Source organism: Astyanax mexicanus, chromosome 12, assembly GCF_023375975.1.
Source record: "Astyanax mexicanus isolate ESR-SI-001 chromosome 12, AstMex3_surface, whole genome shotgun sequence".
NCBI lineage: Eukaryota > Metazoa > Chordata > Actinopteri > Characiformes > Acestrorhamphidae > Astyanax > Astyanax mexicanus.
This window is the reverse complement of record NC_064419.1, coordinates 20,390,723-20,413,554: the sequence shown is the minus strand read 5'-3', so window position 1 is coordinate 20,413,554 and position 22,832 is coordinate 20,390,723. Positions and strand designations below refer to the sequence as shown.

The 22,832-nt window shown below is 37.9% G+C and overlaps 2 protein-coding genes across 4 annotated transcripts in view; one reads left to right on the top strand and one right to left on the bottom strand.

Annotated features, from left to right (window-relative positions):
* Positions 1-5,371, top strand: part of kdm5c (lysine (K)-specific demethylase 5C) — a 34,296-nt gene extending 28,925 nt beyond the window's left edge. For all 3 annotated transcript variants that reach the window (XM_007234626.4, XM_007234627.4, XM_049486276.1), the window contains 6 exons: positions 30-152; positions 1,214-1,957; positions 2,095-2,143; positions 2,275-2,474; positions 2,605-2,769; positions 4,205-5,371. In XM_007234626.4, the coding sequence (XP_007234688.2) occupies positions 30-152; positions 1,214-1,957; positions 2,095-2,143; positions 2,275-2,474; positions 2,605-2,769; positions 4,205-4,213 (1,290 nt within the window). In that variant the 3' untranslated portion in view covers positions 4,214-5,371. The remainder of the gene's footprint in view (positions 1-29; positions 153-1,213; positions 1,958-2,094; positions 2,144-2,274; positions 2,475-2,604; positions 2,770-4,204) is intronic.
* Positions 5,372-6,567: 1,196 nt separating this feature from the next.
* LOC103039529 (renin binding protein) lies at positions 6,568-22,507 on the bottom strand. The gene is made up of 11 exons (XM_022670650.2): positions 22,314-22,507; positions 18,627-18,732; positions 17,533-17,608; positions 17,354-17,429; positions 15,436-15,614; positions 14,015-14,239; positions 13,583-13,664; positions 13,011-13,186; positions 11,447-11,578; positions 11,163-11,250; positions 6,568-8,321 (listed from the first exon to the last, which is right to left on the bottom strand). The coding sequence occupies exons 2-11, from the start codon at positions 18,722-18,724 to the stop codon at positions 8,248-8,250; spliced, it is 1,206 nt and encodes a 401-aa protein (XP_022526371.1). The 5' UTR covers positions 18,725-18,732; positions 22,314-22,507; the 3' UTR covers positions 6,568-8,247.
* Between the last annotated feature and the right edge of the window lie 325 nt (positions 22,508-22,832).

Sequence of the window (22,832 nt, the reverse complement as noted above, 5' to 3'; positions counted from 1 at the left end):
GAATAGATTTTTTTTTTCTCTCTGTGCAGGTTTTGTGTCCATGTGTGGAGAAGAGCAAGAAACGGGAGGATGACTCCATAAGCTCAGAAGCTGACTCAGATGTCAATGTGCTGGGTCTCACTGCTCAGGACCTCAGAGACCCAGGAGCCATTGTAAGTCAAATAACAAGATTAAATACACCCATACTGAAAGCTATACACTACTCAGACATTCTGATCCTCCCAGTACATCATGTCAGTCACATCCTAACTGCACTTATTGCTGACTACTTACAGTTTGCTTACATATTCACACTGGGTGCACTCTATAACTGGAATTCTCTCTATTTTTTTTAAACTATGCTCTGTATTTTCCATTTTATGCTTAAGCAATATCAATTTATTTTTTTATCTTTTTGATGGTAGTGGCATGCCTGTTTTTTGTTTTTGCACGGCATTTTGTTCTCTGTGTGGTTTGTTCTCAAGGTGGGGAGTGATTGTTAACGCGGCCGCCTTATCTACATACTGCTGCAGGAAACCCTGAAGCTAGTTATTTGTGTTAACGGTTAACAGAACTAAGCGTCACAATCTGCATTATTAATGGGTCAGATGGCTCTGTATTTTCAGCTATAGAAGACTGTACTGAATAAGATTAAATATTGGTTTGTCAGAAAATACAGCATGGCAAGCTTACTATTAAGTTTGTAAGCATAAATGTGGTTTCTGCTTTTTACCATTTTCTTGTTGTAAATCTAGACTCAATCTAGATCAATTAGTAATAATCTGACTCCTGTAGCCATTTCACACAAACACTGGAGACAGTTTTCTTCCCGACCCTGTCCTCCCCAGTCACTACAGTTTACTGTTAGTATAGTAACAGCTACACCTTCTCTCTCTTCTGAATATACTATATTTATTTTATGTTGTCTATTGTACGTTTTGCCTGTGCACCTTGTGATAATGTCCCCATGTTTTTTTTTTCTATTGCTGCACTGGAGATCTAGCCTAACAAGGTTTTAATGGAATTGAAAACGCATATGTTGAATATGATTCATTTGCTGAGACAGAACACAGACATTTGCAGTGTTGTGGCCTGTAGAGTCAAAAGTTTGACAGACCTGATCTATGTTGCGTCTTTTTTTATACTATATCTATCTGGCACATACATACTGCTTTAGGCACATTAGAGTTGTTGCAGTCATTTCAGTGTTTTCTGTGCGTTTTTGGTTGGCTAGGTAATGGCGTTTAAAGAGGGTGAGCGCCAGGAAAAAGAGGCCCTCCTGCGCCTGCAGCAGCTGAACCTAGCCAAACCTGGGGAAGTTAAATTGGAGCAGAGGGACTCCATGGACACAGACACTCCCCCTCCCTCTGGTAACCCGCAGCAGAACGGTGGTTCCTCCCCCTCCCGCACATCAGGCCAATCGTTGTGCGTGTGCGGTGGCCCTCCCCGGCCCTTGCTCCACCGCTGCCACCTGTGCAGAGACTGGTTTCATGGAGGCTGCGTGCCCTTCCCTACTGTACTGGGTCCTACTGAGGCACCCCTAGCTAGCCCACTCTGTTGGTGGGACTGGGACACACGTTTCTTGTGCCCACGGTGCCAGCGCTCACGACGCCCGCGGTTAGAGACCATCCTGGCTCTGCTGGTGGCTCTGCAGAGGTTGCCTGTGCGCCTCCCTGAGGGAGAGGCCCTCCAGTGCCTCACAGAGAGAGCCATCACTTGGCAGGGCCGAGCCAAAGAGGCTTTGGAGACTCCAGAAGTGCAGAAAGCTCTGCAGAGACTGCAGGACCTCAAAGAGACACGCATTAAGGAAAAGAAGGAACAGAAGCATCTGGAACAGGAGGAAGAGGAAAAGAAGGGGAACAAGGAGGACGTTATTGTGCTGTCAGACTCAGAGGAACAAGAGGATGGTGTTATAGACTTGACGGAAGAGGCAGACACGGCGAATAAGGATGAGAAGAAAGCTGCTAATGGAATACAGGTGAGATCTTGGACGGTCTGGTGTTAAGTTTATCACTATTGTTAATTTATTAACATACAAGAAAATTATTGAATAGAACATGCTGCAATCTAATGTGATCTAAATGTTTTCTGTTTCTTTGTTTAAATTCCACGCAGTCTGGCTGTGAAAATGGAATTAAGAAGACAGATACTCATAAAATAACAGGTTAGTGCTGTTTATGTATTCCAGTAGGCTGTTTTGGTTTGTTAAATACCATTCTAGATCGTCTCTGATGATTAAATATGTTTTTTTTTTTTCCTTTTCCGTTCTTTTTTTATTATTATTATTATTATTAGGGGTTGAGTCTCTGGTACCACTGGTATCATGTCTTAAGGGGCCAGCGATTGAACTGACCCCCTCAACCAGAGCGCAGTTAGAGGAGCTTCAGCTAGAGGGCGACCTGCTGGAAGTCACGTTAGACCAGACACACACTATCTACAGACTCCTGCAAGCAGCATCATCGCCTCCTCACCAGTCACTACAGAAGTTATTACAGGTAAGAAGAGCCCTGGCCACATACAGACATTAGATATTAGAAGAAGTGATTCGTTTTGGGATCACTGTGTGAATCTGTTGTATTTCTTAGCTGTACCTTTAATGGTATTTCCTTCCTGTGTGTGTATCAGATTGTGCTGCAGGAGCAGAAGCTCTCAGGTCGTGGCAGCAGGTCGAAGGACTCCCGGAGGAAAAGGAAGAGTCAGAAGGCAGAAGGAGGACCCAAACCCACTGAGCCCTCGGAGTCCAAGAAAGCACGAGCTCTTAACCACACACTTGTACAGATAAACCAAGAGGTAGCCCACACACTTTCAGTGTTTTTTTTTCCTTAATACTTTCTTAATAGGTGTTAAATGTGTGTCACGAGACTTATGCACAGGTATCCAAAACAGATGTTTGATCATTATGGCGGCCAATAGTCCTAAGGTATTAAGAGACTGATGTCAGTGGAATTTAAATAATCTTAAATTGACAATATTGCTTACTGCAGTAATTTTTGGGCGACATATCGTCTACAAAAAACTATCATGACAGGCCTAGTTTATGGTAAAACCAGCTACAGTACTTGAATGCTGTTCTGTATTTTACTGCGTATAATAAACATAATAGACACATTGATAATCAGAGCAAAACTTATTTAAGTAATAATACACAAGAGGGACTTCACATATATCGAAGGAAGCAAGTGTTAGTCTTCACCCTCCTGGTGTATTGGGGCATCACTAGTGATAGGGGGAGTCTTAGTGAGTGGGTTGGGTAATTGGCTGTGCTAAATTGGGGATAAAATGGGAAAAATTAGAAATAAAATTATATATAAAAAAAAACAAAACAAGAGGGAGGGCTATAACGTGTAGTATTGGTACTGCTGTGCTTCGGTCATAGGCATGCGACTGCAGGCCACAGTTTTATTAGCGCTGTTTATTAATAGATAAAGTTAAAGAGGATGAGAAAATACAATCTGTTTGCATATAAAAACTCAGCGAGTTAAAATGGTTCCATTTCTGTTCTGTTTGTGGCTGTGCTGTTTGGTTTGTAACCACTGCATCGTTGCTAGGTTACCTGTATGTGGTGGAGTAATACATGTAGAGCTTCGTTTACACAGTGCATTACCGGCTGATAATGGCACTCATAAAACTCCTTTCAGCAAAGCACGATGTAGCGTCAGAACTTACTGTGGTATGATTGAGTTTAATCATCGTTACCTGCAGTTTTGCAGTTTGAATTTAATTTATGTATATCAGCTTTTTAAAAAATATATATATTGTTAAAATATCATTTTGTTCCTATGAACACAATATAGCGTGTCTAGCTGATATTGAGGTTGGGTTTACCTTTTAGGCCTGAACCATTAATTAATTGACAGGACAATCTCATTTTTAAAACTGGAGTGTTTTTTGACCACCTTAACAATTAATTAATTAATTAATTAATTAATTGTATGTATTGCTACCAGCATTTGAGTTCCTTTAAATCTTTACATTTGTATGGGGTATTTCATGTGTGCAGTGTACATTTTAGGACTATAGTATAGGAACCCTTGATCTGATTTTCTAATTTATTTAATGAATCTGTTCCTATATACTTAAATGATCTATTACCTGTATATTATTTAAGATTGTACAAAATAATGCACTTGAGTTTAAAGTGTTACAATAATTAAAGAGAGTCACCTACTGCTGCTGCTGGTTATCAAATTTAAGCTGAATTGTGTTTTTTATTCTTTCTCTGCAGGTTTTGTGATGAGTTGTATGTTTGTGGTCTGTGGAGAGGATGGCGGTGGAACGAAGATCCACAAAGCAACAGTACAGTAAATCACTCTGGGCCAAAGAAGCACCCAGACGGCTGAGGAGATTACATACTCGTTCATTCGTCACACTTATTAAGCTCACAGTTGTGTGTGTATGTGCGTGCGCACACAACTACCAGTACCTACTGTCCTCGACAAACCTGCTCATTTCATTTCACCCCTCATGCACACTCCCTCCATCTGCACCGTTTGTTACCTTCTGCACTCCTGTGTTCTCATCAGTTCATCATGTCTCTACATCTTTTCACATCCTTCATCTGAAACTCCTCCTCCTCCTGCTCTTCCTCTTCATTATTGTTCTCAGTTTATGCAGGATGTTTTGTTTGAGGTATTCCCTCCCCCTCCCCCCTTCACTTTCTGTCTGCTGCTTTTCAGTGGGGGATTACTGGGAATTTGCTCTCTGGCCTGACTGTCTTTTTAAACTGTACCAAACAGTGCTGAACCCAGGAATTGCCAGTTCTCTTTCCTTCCTGCATAATGTGACATAGTTTAGCTACCCACCCACCCCCACCCCCCTCACTCACACACTGGTTTGGTGGCATCGGACATACAAAGAGGAGTGTGGCAGAGTTGCCATGTCAGTACTTGTATTTTTTATGTATTGAGTCTCGTGTTTTGTTGAGGCTGTCGAGGGAGACTCAGATTTTGAATAAACTAGATTATTTTGGGGTCTGGGAGGGTAAGGAAAAAAAACAGGCATTTGAGTTTTGGTGCTATTTTCCCAAAATAGGTCACTGCATATTATTCCTCTCTATCTACTGACTTTTAATTTTAACCATTTCAGTAATTCAGTTCTCTTACTTTTCCCTTGATGCTTTATTTTTGTCTTATTCTGCTGTCTCTCTTTTTTTTTTCCCCACTTCTTCTCTTCTGCCCTTACCCCAGAAGTTTAAGGAACTGTACAAACACCTCACTGTAATTCACTTTATCTCCATTTTATTTTGTTCTTGGGTTCTAATAATTATTATATTATTATTGGTATTGCAGACAAGCAATTGTTGTGAGTTTGTGTATAAACATTTTCATTTCAATGTTGCCTTTTGTTTCTTTTCACTCTTGTTAGAGAATAAAAGTTTAGAATTGTTTTAGGAGTCTGTGGAGGTGTGGTTTCTGTTCACTTGCACCATTAACTGTTTACAGTAAAGGCCCAAGTCGCTCTCAGGAGATCAGTGAATTTTGACATAGTACTGTGACAGGATGCCGTTTGTGCAACAAGCCCTCACTACTAAATACTCCACAGTTAATTGTCAGCGGTATTATAACAAAGTGGAGGCAACTGGGAGTTTTCAACAGCTCAATCGCTACAGGACTCCAAACTTAATTTTGTCATCAGACTTAATTTTGTTACTAAAGAACATTGTGCCGGGAGCTTTGTGAAATGGATTTCCATGGCCAAGCAGCTGCATCTAGGCCTGTCGCAGTAAAAATTTCAGGACTATATTTTGTCCCAGAAATTATTGCGATAAACGGTAGTCATTTTAAAGCGCCACTATGGAAAATGCTTTTTTTCCTGCTTCTGGGCTTCCAAAGGAGCTTTAAGCCAATGTGACACTGTAATAATATACTATCATAATACTATTACACCATATTACAGTGAAACTAGCTTTTATTATTAAGAGCAGACATTGGGCTTCCAATATAAAATATTTTAATATCCTGAATAACTAAAACAAATAAAGTACAACCACCCAGGGACTCTGTGGGTTCTGAGAAAACTGCACTAAATATTAAAAAGAGGAAAAAGAAAAAAAAAGTAACAACAAACAGATTAAAGTAGCATTTACATTAATTATTTTTAATTCTGGACACAAAGGCACTTGCAGATTCCTTTTTCTGATCATTTATGTATATGCTAGAAAAACACAAATCAGCTCAAAAAAATACACTTGTCCATATGATCAAAGACGCAGACGGCTCAGCAGGCCAAAACTTTTGCTATTAATGTATTTTTGTAACTATCAAAAAAAAAAATCTAAGTAAGGAACATCAGCATGTGTACTGTGTGGGGCTTAAAGCAGGATCTCTCTGGGGTAAAATTATTCATATTCAATAATCAGCTTGGAAAATCAGGCTGGATGCTTGTGCTTTAAATGGGATCTCTACTTTAAACCTTCTCTAAAGCTGTTAATAGTCTCTGTGTGTGTGTGTGTGAACGTCACATATGATGCAAAAAAAAATGGATTTGGACCACTAGTACTAGCTGTGTAAACCAAACCCTCGTATTTCTAAATTGGCAGCTGTACTGGAAAATGAAAAAACAGGCTTTATATTCAGTGGAAGTTAATGTAAAAATATTTTATTCAGTGTCATTTTGGAGTGTTTCTATTGGTCCATTCATCAGGAAATTTTAATACAATGTTAACACGGTCAAAAGCAGAAGAACAGAAACACAATGCTACCCTGTAGATGAACGCCAGAGCCATCAAACGTACGACATTTAAGTGCAATTTTAAGCCTTTCAATTAGTGTTGGATTATAAGTGCTGACTTTTGTGCTCTTGTCTTCAGTTTTGTTTTAAATAGAAATAACTCTTTAGACACCCATGGAAAGTTCATTTCACCACTTCCAGGTTCCAGGACAGGGAAAAGTTCAGATGTGTGGAACGTTGGCAGGTCAAGTTGAGCCATATTTGAAACACTTGGTGGCTCATTAATTTGACAACTGCAATTCAGATAAAGATTTTGGTGTCTTTTTGGCTTTATTGGCCAGCATCTGGGATTTGAAGCCAGTTATCAGAATATTTTTGAGGAGTGCCATGGATGATTTATAATAAATTGAGACTTCCCAAGTTCTGGATCAGTTTAAAAGACCTGATGGTATTGAATGATGGCTTGTTTGTTAGTATTGCTTACAGTAAAAATCTTATATAGATAAAGGCACTAAGCAGCACATACTATCTCAGATACTTTAATATAATGAATTGCAGCTGATTGGCGTTAGCCTTGGAGTAATAAGGGGAAAGAGCGCCATCTATCCACCCAGAGAGAGCAAGGCCAATTGTGCTCTCTAAGGACTCTGGCAGCTGTTGGCAAGCTGCATGACTGGGATTCGAACCAGCGATCTCCCGATCCTAGTGGCAGCGCTTTAGACTGCTGGACCAGTTAGATTATATTACTGCTAATGTTAAGATGCTGACAAAAGCTAGAACAGCAAGTGTAGTGTTAAATGACTGGTTAAGATGTAGTTTGGATTTAAGATGTAGTGCTCTTATTGAAAATTCTTCAGGCATCTTCATTTTTTATTTCTTCTCAGCCTTTTCCTTCCTGCTGAAGAACCATTTAACATCTTACACACTAAAGCTCCCCAGAAGTCTTCTTAAAGGTAATATATTTTTCATTTATAGCTAAAATGTGTTCCTTTGAATTAACAAAACATACCAGACCCTCTCAGGTTTAACTGTGCTAAAGGTGAGAAAGATTTGTCTGTGTACTTTGGTATGCAGACACATAACAATATGCAGATCAGTCAATCAATAATACCTCCCCTCTGCTGACATCCAACCATTTGGGTTCCACCGCTATCACAGGCACACTGCTGCTCCTGCAGCACAGTCAGGGGCGTAGCAGCAAATTCTGGGCCCTGTACACTCTCAATGTCAGTGGGCCCCTGTCCATGCCAGTACACAATGAACGTGGATTTTCATGGGCCCCTCTTTTTACTCGGGCCCTGTGTAGTCAGGTCCACTTTTCCCCCCACTACCACGCCCATGAGCACAGTCAATCAGCTCTCCCTCCGGCCCCACCTCTAAACCCATACATCACCCCAACTGCACAGTATGAGCTTGAAATCAGTATATGATCATATATGAAAAAAATCTAATCCCTTTCGTATTCATAAACACAAAGACAAATCACAATCACATTCAAAAGTTTAAAGTTATTGGCACTTAGAAATACAAAGCTTGCATTTTAAAGGGGAGTGAGGGGATGAATAGCTCCAGAGTATCATCCACCAACTCGTAACATCTTCAGTCTCCATTTGCAAGCAGATGATCCAGCATCTTCTCACACATATAGAGACATCGAGGAACATGGAAGAATCCTGAAATTTAAATACATAATTAAAAAGCAATAAGCCACAGTTACTGAGTGTGAGAAACATTTACTAAGGCTACATTCACATTACCAGATTTTTTGCTCAATGTGGCTCAGATCTGATTTTTTTTTTTCTTTCGAGGCTGTGCCAAATCCGATTTTTTTCTAATCATATTTGAGTCATTTTCATATGTAGTCCTAAATCTTATACATATCCGATCCATGGACAACAGACAAATTAGAATCCATGTGTCTTTTTACTTTTACTCATGCGCTACGTTCTTCTCTCTTGTACCCACACATCTCTTGGTGCAGCTGTGCAGCTCTAGCTGCAAAAACACCAAAAGCAAACCACCTGGTCTTTTTTCACCACCTCGCCCTGAGCATGAACTTCAGACCAGCTGTTTGCTCTCCACTCCAGCAAAAGATGCTCCACATATGAGCTGCTAACAAACGCATCCATTTCCCTTTATAAAGCTACGAGTCGTCTCTCAAATATGGCGTAATTTTTTTGTTGGTAAAGAAGGTGATGTTTATACAGGTATTAATGTGAGGGGCATGTAAGGCATTTTAGGAACAGATTTGTTCACATTACACACGGATACAGATCACTTACATTGGTGAACTTGAACCGATCTGAGCAAAAATCGTATTTGAGCAATGTGTCTTGTAATGTGAATGTAGCCTAAGTGCCGTTAAAAATGTCACATAAAAATGGCTGTTTTCTTGATGATAGAACTGCAACAAACAATTCTTCAGGTCAGTTCGTTAGGAGTAGGCTAAAACAGATGTTCAGTATATTAGAATACACTACACACTAGGACTGCAACAACTAATCGATTAAACTAGCAGTGAGCTAACCGATGCAGTAAAGCTCTATTAAGCTGTATGCATGTTTGAGGCATGGGTTAAGAAGGTAAGTTTGTAGTTAATTCTATTTTTTCCTCTCACTCAGTGTTCCTAGAGCTGCTAGAGTAGTTAAACAAGATGCGATTCATTCTAAGTTATATCTCACTCACATTAAAGAACAAGTTAGCATTTTTTATTTCCACCTCAAATGTGGCAGCTCGACCAGCAGTTCCAAAACGAGCTTTAGTTTTAGTTAAGTTCTATTTTTTCTCTCACTCAGTGTAACAAGAGCCTACAAGATTAGTTAAACAAGACATGTCTCATTTTTATTACATTTATATCTTACTCTTAATCTTTTTAAAGCCATATTCTGCCCGGATCAGACTACACGTGTAGTCTGAACTTGGCATAAGAATCACATTCAAGTGTATATCTACATTACATACTGCTGTATTATTAAATAATGATAATAAAATTAATGTAACTGTCGGGTTGATTCTTCATGTAAACATGTAATATTTAGAATAATGGTATAGGTCGTGTGTTCCTTATACAATTACAACATTAGTACAAAGACAGTTAGGTTTACTAATAATCGATTATTCGATTATTAAAATATTCCTTAGTTGCAGCCCCACTACATACACACATTAGGACACCTGCCAAATTTACTTTTGTGTCCAATTAGCTTAAAATTACACAAACCAGGGCAGTTTTAGACCCATTAACCTTTTGCATCATTAATGTATATGAGAGTGTCAAAAGTAAATGATATTTTTATTAAGGGTGTCTTCTGTTATATTGTATTAATCACCCCAAAATAATTTAAATCATGACTTTTTTATGCTGGTATTTCCCTGTTTTTTTTTTTTTTACTGTATTATAATTCCAAACATGCCATCACCTGTGTGCATGCGTTCATGTGTGATTGTTGGTGTGTGTGTGGGTGTGTGTGTGGGTGTGAGTGAGACAGAGAGAGAGTGTGAGTGAGAAAATGTGTCTGAGAGTATTCAGCACAGTGACAGTGTGTCTGCAGTTTGGAGGAAATGGAAGTGGTGTTAAATGTTGTGGCTGATGGTGGGTGTGAGTGTGTGTGCATTGTGTGAACATGCAGGCTAATGATCATTATCTGTCTAAAATTATACACATATATATCTGTTGTGGCTATAGGAGAAGGACCTACTCAATTTCAGACAGTGTTAATATAATATTAAGACTTATCTGTGTATATATGAAAGACACCCAGGCCTATTTAGGCCTGGAATATGTCCACATAATATATTACCAGTAAAAAAAGTTCATGTGTATGAACTTGTGTTTACTGAATATTATTATAAACCTTATTTTTTTGGACTAAAATGCCACTAAAAATCCTTTAAAATCCAGTGCACCTTATGTATGAATTTTACCAGTCAGGTTGTAAGGAGCAGTAAAAGCACTCCGCTTTGTTATACAGGAGTTTTAGTTTCTCCAGCACTGAGACTGGAGCAGTATTAGCATTAGACGCTAACTACGCTAAATGCTAGCCCTTTCGCTGTTATTGGCCTGTAGCCTGCTGCTAACCCTGGCTAGCACTGCTGGAGCAGCTTTAGCATTAGCCGCTAACCACTCTAAGGGCTAGCGTTTTCACCTTTTAGAGGCGAGTATATATCAGACTGTAGTCTGCGTGTTTACCGTGTTAAACAAGCTACATCGAACAAACCACTAACTAATCTTGCTCTGATTCACTGCAACACTCTGGGTTCCTCCGTGTAGCGCTGTCTTGTAAGGTGCCTTATAATTCAGTGCGCCTTATGTATGAAAATAGACCAGAAAACGGACGTTAATTGATATTGCGCTTTATAATCCGGGGCACCTTATGGTGTGAAAAATACGGTAGCATCTGAATAGTTGTCAGAACATCATGTTAAGACTGGCATAGCATTATAAGAGCCACAGTGAGCCTGTAAACACTGTAACCTGGTTTAACCTTTACTTTCATGTGTTGTAATCAGCTTACCTTTAAAAGGTCCCCCTTTAAAGTCCAGCACCACCTCGCCCTGCTGCCTCAGATATCCAAACCACTCCCCATGCTCTTCATCAGGAAACTGAGACAGACACAAAAGCAAACAGCCACAATCATAAACTACCACTCAAACTACCACCCATAAACGTTCATCACAGCTACATGTGCTGTGAACCTTTAGATACCATTATCCATCAAACCAAAGTGAGAGGGGAAAATATTGCTGCAGAAGATTTACAGGCTAAACATCATAGGAAAATAATGTTTTGTATACTCACGTGATTGAAGGTGTAGTCATAGACCTGTGTGAACCTGTTCAGCATTGCAGGATCTCTGAAGTGACTGTAGGCCATTAGATAGGAGATGAGAGCCTCGCAGTGCGGCCACCACAGCTTCATGTTCCACTCCAGCTGCACACGACACAAGAGTGTAGTACATGTTAAATGGAAAAAAGTAATATAGCTCTGGAAAATAAGTTTTAATTTAAGTTTCTGAATCAGTTTCTTTTCTTTTGCTATTTATAGGCATATGTTTGAGTAAAATGAACATTGTTGTTTTATTTTATAAACTACAGTCAACATTTCTCCCAAATTCCAAATAAAAATATAGTCATTTAGAGCATTTATATGCAGAAAATGAGAAACACACTGCTTTTGGATAACTTTATGCCTTTACTCCTGGTGCAACAATTCAAGCAGTTCAGTTTGGTTTGATGGCTTGTGATCATCCATCTTCGTCTTGATTATATTCCAGAGGTATTCAATTTGGTCAAATAAAAAAAAAACTCATAATTTATAAGCGGTCTCTTATTTTTTTTTTTCCAGAGCTGTATATCTACGATTCAATATATTTTAATATAATGTGATACAGTGAGCTAGGTGATGTACTGCATTTTTTTTTATCATTTTTTAAAGAAAACTTATTTTAGTATAATAAAATAATACAATACACACATATACAATACATTATTTTCTAATAATATATAATATTTTAGTGTTCTCACACAATCACATGCAGAGCTAATAAATGTTTTATTCAATCAGAACAGTGGGATCTGAAGTATAAAGCAGCTATGTAGTGAACATTTGGATAAGCAAATTGTCACCAAGAATAATCATTAATAAAAATAGAATGTTTGCTTGTTTTGTCTATTTATTTTTTATGTTACAGGTATTTTCAATTCATACTCATGCCAATAACTAGTGCTGCAGCAACCCCAGAACCCCTACTTCCCACAGTTCTGGGTAAGACCTACCAGTCCACTCCATTTATTTTTTTATTGAATATTTGAATATTGCAGTACCAGTGAAAAGTTTGGACACACATGCTCATTAATATTTGTATTATGAACAGGAACATGTTCAGTTAGGTAGTAGACAAAAAACAAAACACCTGATATAAAACCCAACCCAGGTGGTTCGGGACGAGTTGGAGCGCAGAGTGAAAGAAAAGCAGTTAACAGGAGCTTAACACCTCTAGAACTCTTTTAAGACAGCTGGAGAACTATTCCAGTTTCTACTTCGTAAAACAGACAGAGAATAATACCAAAAGTTGGCAAAATTGGCATTAAAGCAAAAAGTGCTTTGTTAAAGAATCTACAGTATGAAACATATTTTGGCTTGTTTAACACTTTGTTGGTTTACTTAATAATTATATATGTGTTTCTTCATAGTTTTCATGTCTTTAATAATCATCTACAGTGTAGAAAAATAAAAATAAGAACAAAACATTAAGTTTCCTTTATGAAAGTGTTAACAATAAGCCATGCATGCTAGTCACATGTCCAAAACTGCAAGTGGCTTTTTAACAAACGATAAAAATGACTTGGTTTGTCATTCTAACCTGAGTGGGACAGTGTCCATCTACGTCTAGGAAGTAGAAGAGTCCGCCATGCTCTCCATCCCAGCCTGTGAGGAACGGGACCTCCATGAACTTCTCCACGGCTAGCTTCTGCAGATCTGAGTCACCTTGGGCCTTTGCGTACTGCAGAAGGAACCAGCCAGCCTCCAGAGCATGACCTTTAAAAATCAGACAGTGTTACAACTGACTTTGCTTTGAGAGGCGGCCACGGTACAGTGTGTACAGTCTCTAAAGAGCACATTTCAGTTCAGGCTAAATATAGTCATGTAAAAATGTTGACATCCAATGAAAAACTCTGTACATGTCTTTTAAAACATATGAAGATGCAGAATTCATTCAGAATTTTTTTCTGATGCTTAATCTACTGCATTTGTATAGACGGAAAACCAGCCACAACTAGTGCCGTGTAAATTTTCCTTCTGAACCAGCAAAAAGATGCAAGATTTTATTAATGATATTGCACATCCTGCAAGGTGACTACTGCACATGCCCACATTGCAATGACAAAGCTGAAATTATATATTGTGCAGGTTTGATGTAAAGTAATTCAGTACCTGGGTTCTGCAGTCGTCCTTGGCAACCAGGCAGTTCCTTTCCATCCGGTGAAACATTTTCAAGAATGGCCTTTCCATCTCTCTGACAAAAAAAAGAAAGAGAGATGTCTTTCCTAGTCTTTTTTACTACAGTGTAAATGTAAACATCTTATTTGCAAATTCAGTGCATTTTATGCAAATTTACAGTCACTGGCAAATATAACGAAATTATTAACCTTACTTCCATGTTATGGGTTAAAACAAAAGTTCTATGGAATACAATATTTCAAAATGTTTTAAATGGTTCTTGTGTTCAGTAAGATACTCATTAAAAACTTACCTTTAAAAGGTGGTGTACTCCTTTATGATGAGCTGTATTTCTTTTGCTGTTAAACTGTTAAACTATTTTTTTTTCATTTGCCATCAACAGTCAAATCAACAGTGTTCACCTACCTGTACATGTTGCAGTATCTGTTTGACGCACCAGTCTCCTAGATCTCTGTATTTGTCTGTCAGATCTTCCCTGCCCTCTGTCAGCTGATCCACAAGGCACAGGAGCATCATGGGAACCGCCATGCTATTCACAGGTGAATCACCAGTCAGCTGAGGCCGACCCAGACCTGAAGAGTCGACCCGGACCCAAAGCACCAACTGATCCATCATACTCTCTGCATCAGCCTATCAGAAACACACAGATGAAACTCATTTAATATATAAATTTATTACAGACAGAGTGATCTATTTCAAACGTTTTTTTCTTTTATTTGTTGACGATTATGGTTTACACCCTCAGAAAATTAGAATATTATATAAGACCAATTGGTACTTTTGGCAGTGTGGGCAGCGTGCCAAGTTCTGCTGGAAAATGAAATCTTTATCTCCATAAAAGTTCCCTCAGCAGAGGGAAGCAATGCTGTAAGATTTTCTGGGAAAACACGGCACTGACTGGATAAAACACAGTGGATCAAACCAGCAGATGACATGGCTCTCCTAACCATCATTGACCATCAGTAAATTTTACATTTCATTTGGAAATCAAGGGATCAGAGTCTGAAGGAAGAGTGGAGAGACACACAGTCCAAACTGCTTGAGGTCTAGTGTGAAGTTTCTACAATCACAATCCACTGTTATATCAAGTCCAAGTCAGTGCAGTGTTTTCCCAAAAAAATCTTACAGCACTTCATGCCCACCCTTTGCTGACAACTTTTGCGGATAATGGGGATTTTATTTTCCAGCAGGACTTGGCACACGGCCCACACTGTTAAAAGTACCAATTTCAATGCATCAATGCATCTATGCATCTTTTTTAGATGTATCTATAGGTGTGCCTGAGATCACTGTATGTACTACATTTAGTAAACAGTGACAAGTTAACTTTATTAGTGAGCCACACAGAAATAAACCTAATAAAACTGTTCAGTGAAAAATACTTCAGTTTAACCTGCAATGATACTGACAAACTACTTTTTTTTTCAAAAAAGGTAAAAGATGAAGAAAGAGAACCTAGTGTTATCAGCCCACAGCAAAATACACTGTGATAAAAAACATCAGAGAGCTTATTTGCATAATGTAACCCTCTGTGCGCTCCACTACAAAAAACGGTCTGCTTACACTCATAAAATACAAACAAAGCGAAAGTGGGTTAAAAAAAAAAATGCAGCTGTAAAGAAACTTTGGGCTGAGTCAGAATTGTTGTGCTGGTGATTGACACCAACTGTTTATAGTTTTAAGAGAAGCATTTTGCTAAAAATACCTTTTTAAAAGTTATACAGGTTGGAGTAGTAGATGTAGGGTGTTGTAAATAAAAAAATATATCATTTTTACTCCACTGTATCCTACAGCATTAGAAACAATATAACATTTCAATTCATCACCTGCATGCTTTTTTCTCCAGTGACCCTAGATAGCTCGTCCATGGCCATCACGTAGAAACACTCGCTGAAGATGGTCCTCTGAACCTTCATCGGACGCCCGTCTCTCGTCAGACAGAACGCACATTTCCCAGGACCACCTGACGACTGGACTCGAGCGAATCGCTGAAGGAATGCTCCACCTGAACCAAAAACCAGTCAAAAACTTCAGAAATATTATTTTCACTTAACCTTAATTTAAACAAGAGCTGCACAAAATATTAATTTAACATGATCATCCCAATGTGCAAAAACACAAATTTACATTTACATTTATTGTATTTATCAGACGCCTTTATCCAGAGCAACTTACAACAGTGCTTGTTTACTTCAAAATATCCATAGCTAGAATATCCACACTATAATTTTTGTAATTATTTATTTATTTACTTTTTTAACCTCTTAAACTCAGAGCCTAATTGTACCAATTTCCTCCTGAAATTGAAATGAACATACTCAAATCTTAAGGTTTTTCACTCTAATATTAAATAATTCAGAGGCAATTTTATGAATTATTATTACTTTGAAGCCTTTACATAATTAATTGAAAACACTTACATTTTTTTTAAATGAACATGTAATAGTCAAAATATGGAAGAAAAAAAAACTGGACAAATTTTAGGCGCTTTTCAGATTTTTTATTTTTATTTTTTATTTTCAGATCCATAAAATAAAATATTCATATGTACGAAGTGTTTTTGCAGCTCTATATTTTGCTATAAATGTTTAGATTCAGAATGTAAAATTATAAACTGCTCTCTTTCATTGGTAATAGTAGTGATCTGCTCCTGGGATAGTCTTTTCTTCCTCCAAAGGACTGGAAACTTTATAAGAATAAAAGCCATATAAGGGCGCATTAAGAGGTTAAAGATGAGTCTTCAGTCGATGTTTGAAGACCGTGAGTGACTAGCTGTTTTTACACCCAGTGGAAATTTGTTCCACCACCTTGGTGCAGCACAGAGAAGAGTTGGGATGTTTGTTTTCTGTGGGTTTTGAGGGATGGTGGTAGGAAGGAAGGAGCTGGTCAGTTCTTGGCCTTGTGAGCCAGAGTCAGGGTTTTGAATTTAATGAGGGCGGCCACAGAAAGCCAGTGGAGGGAACAGAGCAAAAAGTCACATGACTGAACTTCGAAAGATTAAAGACGAGTTATGCTGCCGCTAATTCTGAATTAGTTTCAGGGTTTTTGTTCGTAGCGAAAGACCAGCCAGTAGAGAGTTGCAGTAGTCAACTCTTGAGATGACAAGAGACTGCACAAGCATTTAACAAGGTCAATTTTATAAAAAATAAATAAATAAATAATGAATTTGGCTGCTTGTTACAAAAGGAAAATGTGTTATTTATTATTATGAAGGTCATGACATGGATTATTGGATTATTGACTCCTTGTGAAAAATGATGAAAATTGCTTCATTATTTAACATTGGGCTGTCAAAGTGCTTGTAAGGAAGGCTAAATGAGATCTGACAGTGCCCTGTGTGAAGGCACAGATCACCTTTGGTCTTCACAACAGGTGCTGTAAAAGCCAAACATTACATCAATGAGGTCCTGCAGTCAGTGGCTCTACCTTTTCTGAACACACACATACAGATTCTTTTCTGTTATTCCAACAGGACAATGTTTGTCCACATACTGATGCATATCAGTCAATTCTGGATGCAATTATTTTAGATAATATCTGTTTTGCAGGACAACTAAATATTATACAACCCTAAATTTTACTTGCATAAACATCACAATCATCCATCCACGCTCAATCCGTGGTGAAGACACAGCGATCATCAACAGAAGCCTTGCTCTCTCTAATGATGCAGCTGCTGATGCATTAAAAATGATGCTAATGGCCTACTAAACAGACAGTACAATTATCTCTGAAACCACAGACCTGATTTGGCAGCTTCAAGGATCTCGGGGCGCTGAAACCTCTCAACTGTGCGGTAAAGTCGGCAGTACATCCATACCTGCAGCAACAGTTATAGAACTTTACAACACAAACTTTAACTATTAATATATTTATCTTTTCAGTTTCACTTTATTACATTAAAATAATGTGAAAACTCTTACCTGTCTGCCCTGTAGCCACACATATTTAAGTTCATCATAGATCTTCCCATCTTTTCCAATGCAGGTAAAAAAGCCACTACAAGAGAAAAGCAGACAAATATCATAACTAGGCTTTATGACTAAAAATTTACCTCAGACGACAGCTTTGGAATGCCCATGCGTGTTTAATTTATAAGGTGTTATCTTGTAAGTGAGGTTAAACTTATTACTTATTCCACTCTTTCCATCTTTCTTTTACTTAGTGAATAGTGAGTCACTTAGAGGTGGCTTACAGCTGTGATGCTTTATTCTGCTTCAGGTTTTGGAGTTACTAATGAATAATACACTGTGAAACATTTCTCTCTGTTGGCAAATGCAACAACATTAGTACCTCTGATTCTATTGACTTTCTGGGCCAATTAGGTTAAGGTAAATTATTATAAATTAAAAGTAATTCAACAGAAAAATGCTTATTTTTTTCTATTTTGATTGGAACTGGATATTTTCATAACTAGTGTAAGTTATTTTATGACGTGTCTTTCAGAATTAAAGATGAATTATATATTTTATATTCAACCTCCTACGACCTGGATCTACATGTGTGGACATCACATTTTGGGTTGTCTAGACTACAACATAAAATGTTGCTTTACAATTATACTGTCAGCTACTGGTGGCAGAATAGTTTAACAAGTTACAGATTCAAATGTGGACAGAAATTTAAATAAAACATAAATATAGTAAATGTTTATGTTTTTTACTTTGTTATGTCTTCGTGTTGAAGCAGCACTTCAAATTAGACATATTGCTCAAAGGGGCACAATTGTTGTTTCTACTTTTGTTTTGCACTTCATTGCGTTCTATTGAAATATAAAACTAAAGTCCTCATCTGTGGACATAATTTTCCTTAGAAACTACATCATGTAAAATCAGATGCCAATTAGCCCAAATAGCAAAAAGAAATTAAAAAAGCATTCCATGCAGGAGTTTGGGCTAAGAAATAAAAAAGAATAACTGATTTCTCCCAAATTTTAATTGGAAAGTAGTTATTAATGTCTACATTTCAACTTCAAACATCCACATTGTTTAATATTTATAGTATTAAATGAGTTTACCCATATTGCTCATCATGAGAAAACTTCAGCCAGAAGTCCACAACTCTGTCCAACTCAGTCCGTATTCTTTTGCGATACTGCTCCAACAACTCTGCCATGACTGGCCCTTTAAACAACAAACCAGAGGGTTAGAAAGACAGAGCAGCTCTGTATTATTAATTACACTATTAACATATGGAAATGGATCGAGTGACACATCATACTGCAACCAGCCATCAGAGACAGTAGACCTGTGATGGCAACTTTAGAGAGACGATGAGCTATATGGATGACTTTTTTTACTGTATTACAGTCCCTGGTTTAGAAGCATTTGACTAGTAGCAAAGAATGGCATATCAAACGTTACTTAAAATGAATGTGTATTATTTGTAATTGAGATCAAATGCACTAGTGTATTAGCTTTTTTATTTTGCACAGGAGGGATAAAGTTACAAACTAATGTAATTCTAGGTCACCCATACTGTTTTTAAATTACTTAATATTATAGCATCCTCATAAATGACTGATTACATTTAGAATCAAGAAAAGTTGTATTTGTATGGACCAATACAGATACACTGATTATTCAGCAATTAAATGACTCAAAATTCAAAGAAGTGGTCCAGCAGTGTAAAGCGCTGCCACTATGATCGGGAGGTTGCTGGTTCCAATCCCATTCATGTAGTTTACAATCAGCTGCCGGAGCCCTGAGAGAGCACAAATGGCCTTGCTTGCTCTGGGTAGGTAGATGGCGCTCTCTCCCCACATCACTCCGGGGTGATGTCTGCAGCACAAAGCATCTGTGAGCTGATGTATCGGAATGGAATCACTGCGCTTTCCTCCGAGAGCTGCATCAGCAACAGTTCGAAAATGTATTGGAGAAGGCATGTGCTAGTCTTCACCCTACTGGTGTTGGGCGTTATTAGTGATAGGGGGGATTCTCATGAGTGGGTTGGGTAACTGGCCTTGTAAACTTGGGAGAAAATAAAATAAAAATGAAAACAAAAATAGTTTCAAATTAAGTGAAAAGGCTGTATAATTTTTTACCAAACAAAGGCATTTTTGATGATGCAATCAAATCACATAGCAGCATGGAGTGATGTGCACTTTGTAAATGCAGCAAACATTCTTAAACCTTAATACTTACTAAATTAAAAATCTACACTTTTTGCATGTAACCAATACAGTCACATTCCTCTTTATTAATATATTGTTGCTGTCCAGTGAAAACATGTATCTCCTAAACTGCAACTTCTTAGGAGAGAGAGAAAACCTTCATACCTTTTCAATAGAAGTCAATGTAAAAAGTTTATTTCAGCTCATTCTGGAGAATTTCTATTGGTCTATTCATCAAGAATTTTTTGACACAGTGTAAGGGACAGTTTGTGTGTTCAAATTTTGAAGTAAAAAATTGATGATTTTTTTAAGCAATGGTATTAAATACGAGCAGAAAAAGAAAATCCACAAAAACATGTTAAAGGTCATTCTGACAAAAATTAAACCAGGCACAAAAGCTCTAAGTGAAGAAGGAAATACAGCTGTAGTTGGGCAACAACATGATGTGGACATCAGTGCCACACAATCTGATGAGTAAGGATTTTAGTTTCTGGTCAGCTGAAACGGAAGTAATAAAGCGGAGCACAGTACGGTAATGCTGTGTCAGAACCCTGACACAAAGAAAATAAAAGGGAAACAGCTTTTCTTGGTCCAGATATTCGAGAGATCACAAGATACTAGAGCCAGATATCACAGGCTGATACTGACATAAGGCTTTTGTTTTGCACGTGAAGTTTTAACTGACATTTGTGGATGCAATGTTTTTGTGTGTTGCAGTGCTTATCAAATGTTTGCAAAAGTAATGTATTGCCTGTATTCAGCATATATAAGCTGTAGTATCTCTGGTTGCAAATCTATTTTTTTAATCTATTTTTTGACTTATTACTGGCTCTAAATTGCTGTGAATTGAATGTGTTGCAAGCCTGAAATGCATGAACGGATGTATATTAATAAATTACAAAAGCATGAAACAGAAATTGATATAGTGTCTGCAATGAAATAACAATAAAAGTAAAAGTAAGTTTTTACTAGGGGTGGGAATCGTTTACTATCTCACGATTCGATTCGATTCCGATTTTGGGGGCCACGATTCGATTCAAAATCGATTTTTGATTCAAAACGATTTGAATTATAAAAATTTCTGCTTCTGGCTTATGAATCTTATTGAAAAAAAACCCTCCATAATATACACTGGTCCTGGAGCAAGTAATGTGTTACAAAAACAATAAAATGTGCAGGAATGTGGGTCCTCAGTGACAGAGAAATCACTGGGATATCACAATGACGTTAATGAACAATAAATAAATAATAAATAACACTGCTTTATTACCAGGCTACTAGCGGTGGTGTGTAGGTGACGCTGCTGGGCTGATGTGATGATAGCAGTGAAGCGCTAAAGTTCAGGAGCAGCTGCTGATTAACTAGTTAACTTTAAGGTCGTTGTATTTCTTCAGAAAGGGGGCAGGAGGTGGAGAAATTAATTCATATTGTCCATTCCTTAATTCCTCTGTGATGAGGAGCTGAAATTAGCTCTGATTAGCTTATTGTTATTTTTCCGTTCCGCCTTAAATGCTGCAGCCCGCTGCCACCTGTAGCGTTATTTAAGGTGGAACTGGAAAGTTAGCTAGTTAGCTAGCTAACAGTTACTGAAACTAACTACTAGCGATCTTTTTTATGCTTGTTATGAAGCATTCTGCCATAAAACATTGAAACTACACGTTAATCTAAGGTAATATAGTGCTTGTTCTGCCATCTTACCGGTGATTCTCAAACACCTACGCTCTGTGTGTGTCTGGAAGATCTCCGTTTGAAGGGACAAGCCCTATCCCCAGGGTTGCCAGGTCCAACAAAAATACCCAGCCCAAAATCAGTCTAAAACCCGCCCCTCAGAATCGATTTTGGGACATTTTAAATCGATTCTGAATCGTAGTAAATGAGAATCAAGATTCTTATGTGAATCGATTTTTTGGCACACCTCTAGTTTTTACTATAATTATTATTACTATTATTATTATTATTATTATTACTTTGGATTTTCTTATTTATTTGCTGTCCTTTTTCCTGATTTGGGGATGTAATAATTGGTTGTAATACCTAATAATTAAACACAACTATTATTTATATTATTGCAGCTGTTTTCATGAATGAATAAAAATGCAAATTTTATCTTTTTAGCTTAAGGTTTAGGGATAAAATAAAAGCTAAATTCTTATAATACACCCAGAAGCCTACTCCCTGAGGAGCATGTAAAACACACTGTTTTAGGGATTTTTCCATTACACAAAAAAACCTCAGCACACAGAAAATGTGTGCTCTTGCTAATGGGTGCTTTCAGCTTCCCCTAATGCTAAGCAAATAGCATTAGAGGCTAAATGCTGTACATTAGTGTGTCTCACTTCTAATGAACCTGTTCAGGAGTAAATCTATAACCTTCTACTACTTCTCAGCTCAGCACTTTCAGTACATACACAAACCAGAATACCTTTAACCAAATCCAGCACAACATAGCCTATTAAAATGATATTCAGAGATACAGAAACAGATAATCAAAACAAGCCACTTTATATCAGATCACCAGCTCTTACGTGCTAATATACCCCTGTCTCTGTACTCATAGATACACTAATAAAACTCTGGACTGTAGGGCTGTACCTGTTCAGTGATGATCCAGAAGAAACCTGCTCGACTCCCGCAGTCCTGTCCCTGCAGAGCACGACTCCCTGTAACCCGGTTGAACGAGTTTAAACTCTGCACAGAGAGAGAAACATAGGAAAAGATCAGAAGAGCAGAACTGCAGAGTCTGGTACTCCTGAATGGGGAAGATCCACTAGATCATGTGATCACCCCGCGGCCAGCTGCTACTGTTTACTCTCTTCCTCTCCGCTCATTGGTCAGTTTCTCTCTCTCTCACCAATCAGATTTCAGGATAGGAAAATCACTGCGCGTTTAGACGCGTCAAATAAGCACCGCAATTGCGCATTATCCCCTCAGAAGACTCCTGATTAGAGCCAATAAATATACTGTTAAAGGGGACATGAAACATTTCAGTTTGTACAAGTTTTCTAAGGGATTATATATAATGGAATTTATTTGGGGGGGATTTTTTTATATAAAATGTTTACACACTAAATTATAATATATTTATTTTTGTTACGTTTGAGCTAGGGCGCC

Bases quoted from the DNA above. Each gene is read 5' to 3' on its own strand.
- LOC103039529 (XM_022670650.2), bottom strand. From the start codon at position 18,724: ATGGCAGAGTTGTTGGAGCAGTATCGCAAAAGAATACGGACTGAGTTG. The intron at 15,615-17,353 runs GTCTGTGGTTTC...TTTTTGGTTCAG, and splicing joins CCTTGAAGCTGCCAAATCAG to GTGGAGCATTCCTTCAGCGA. The intron at 11,579-13,010 runs GTTAGAATGACA...TGTCGTGTGCAG, and splicing joins ATGGACACTGTCCCACTCAG to CTGGAGTGGAACATGAAGCT.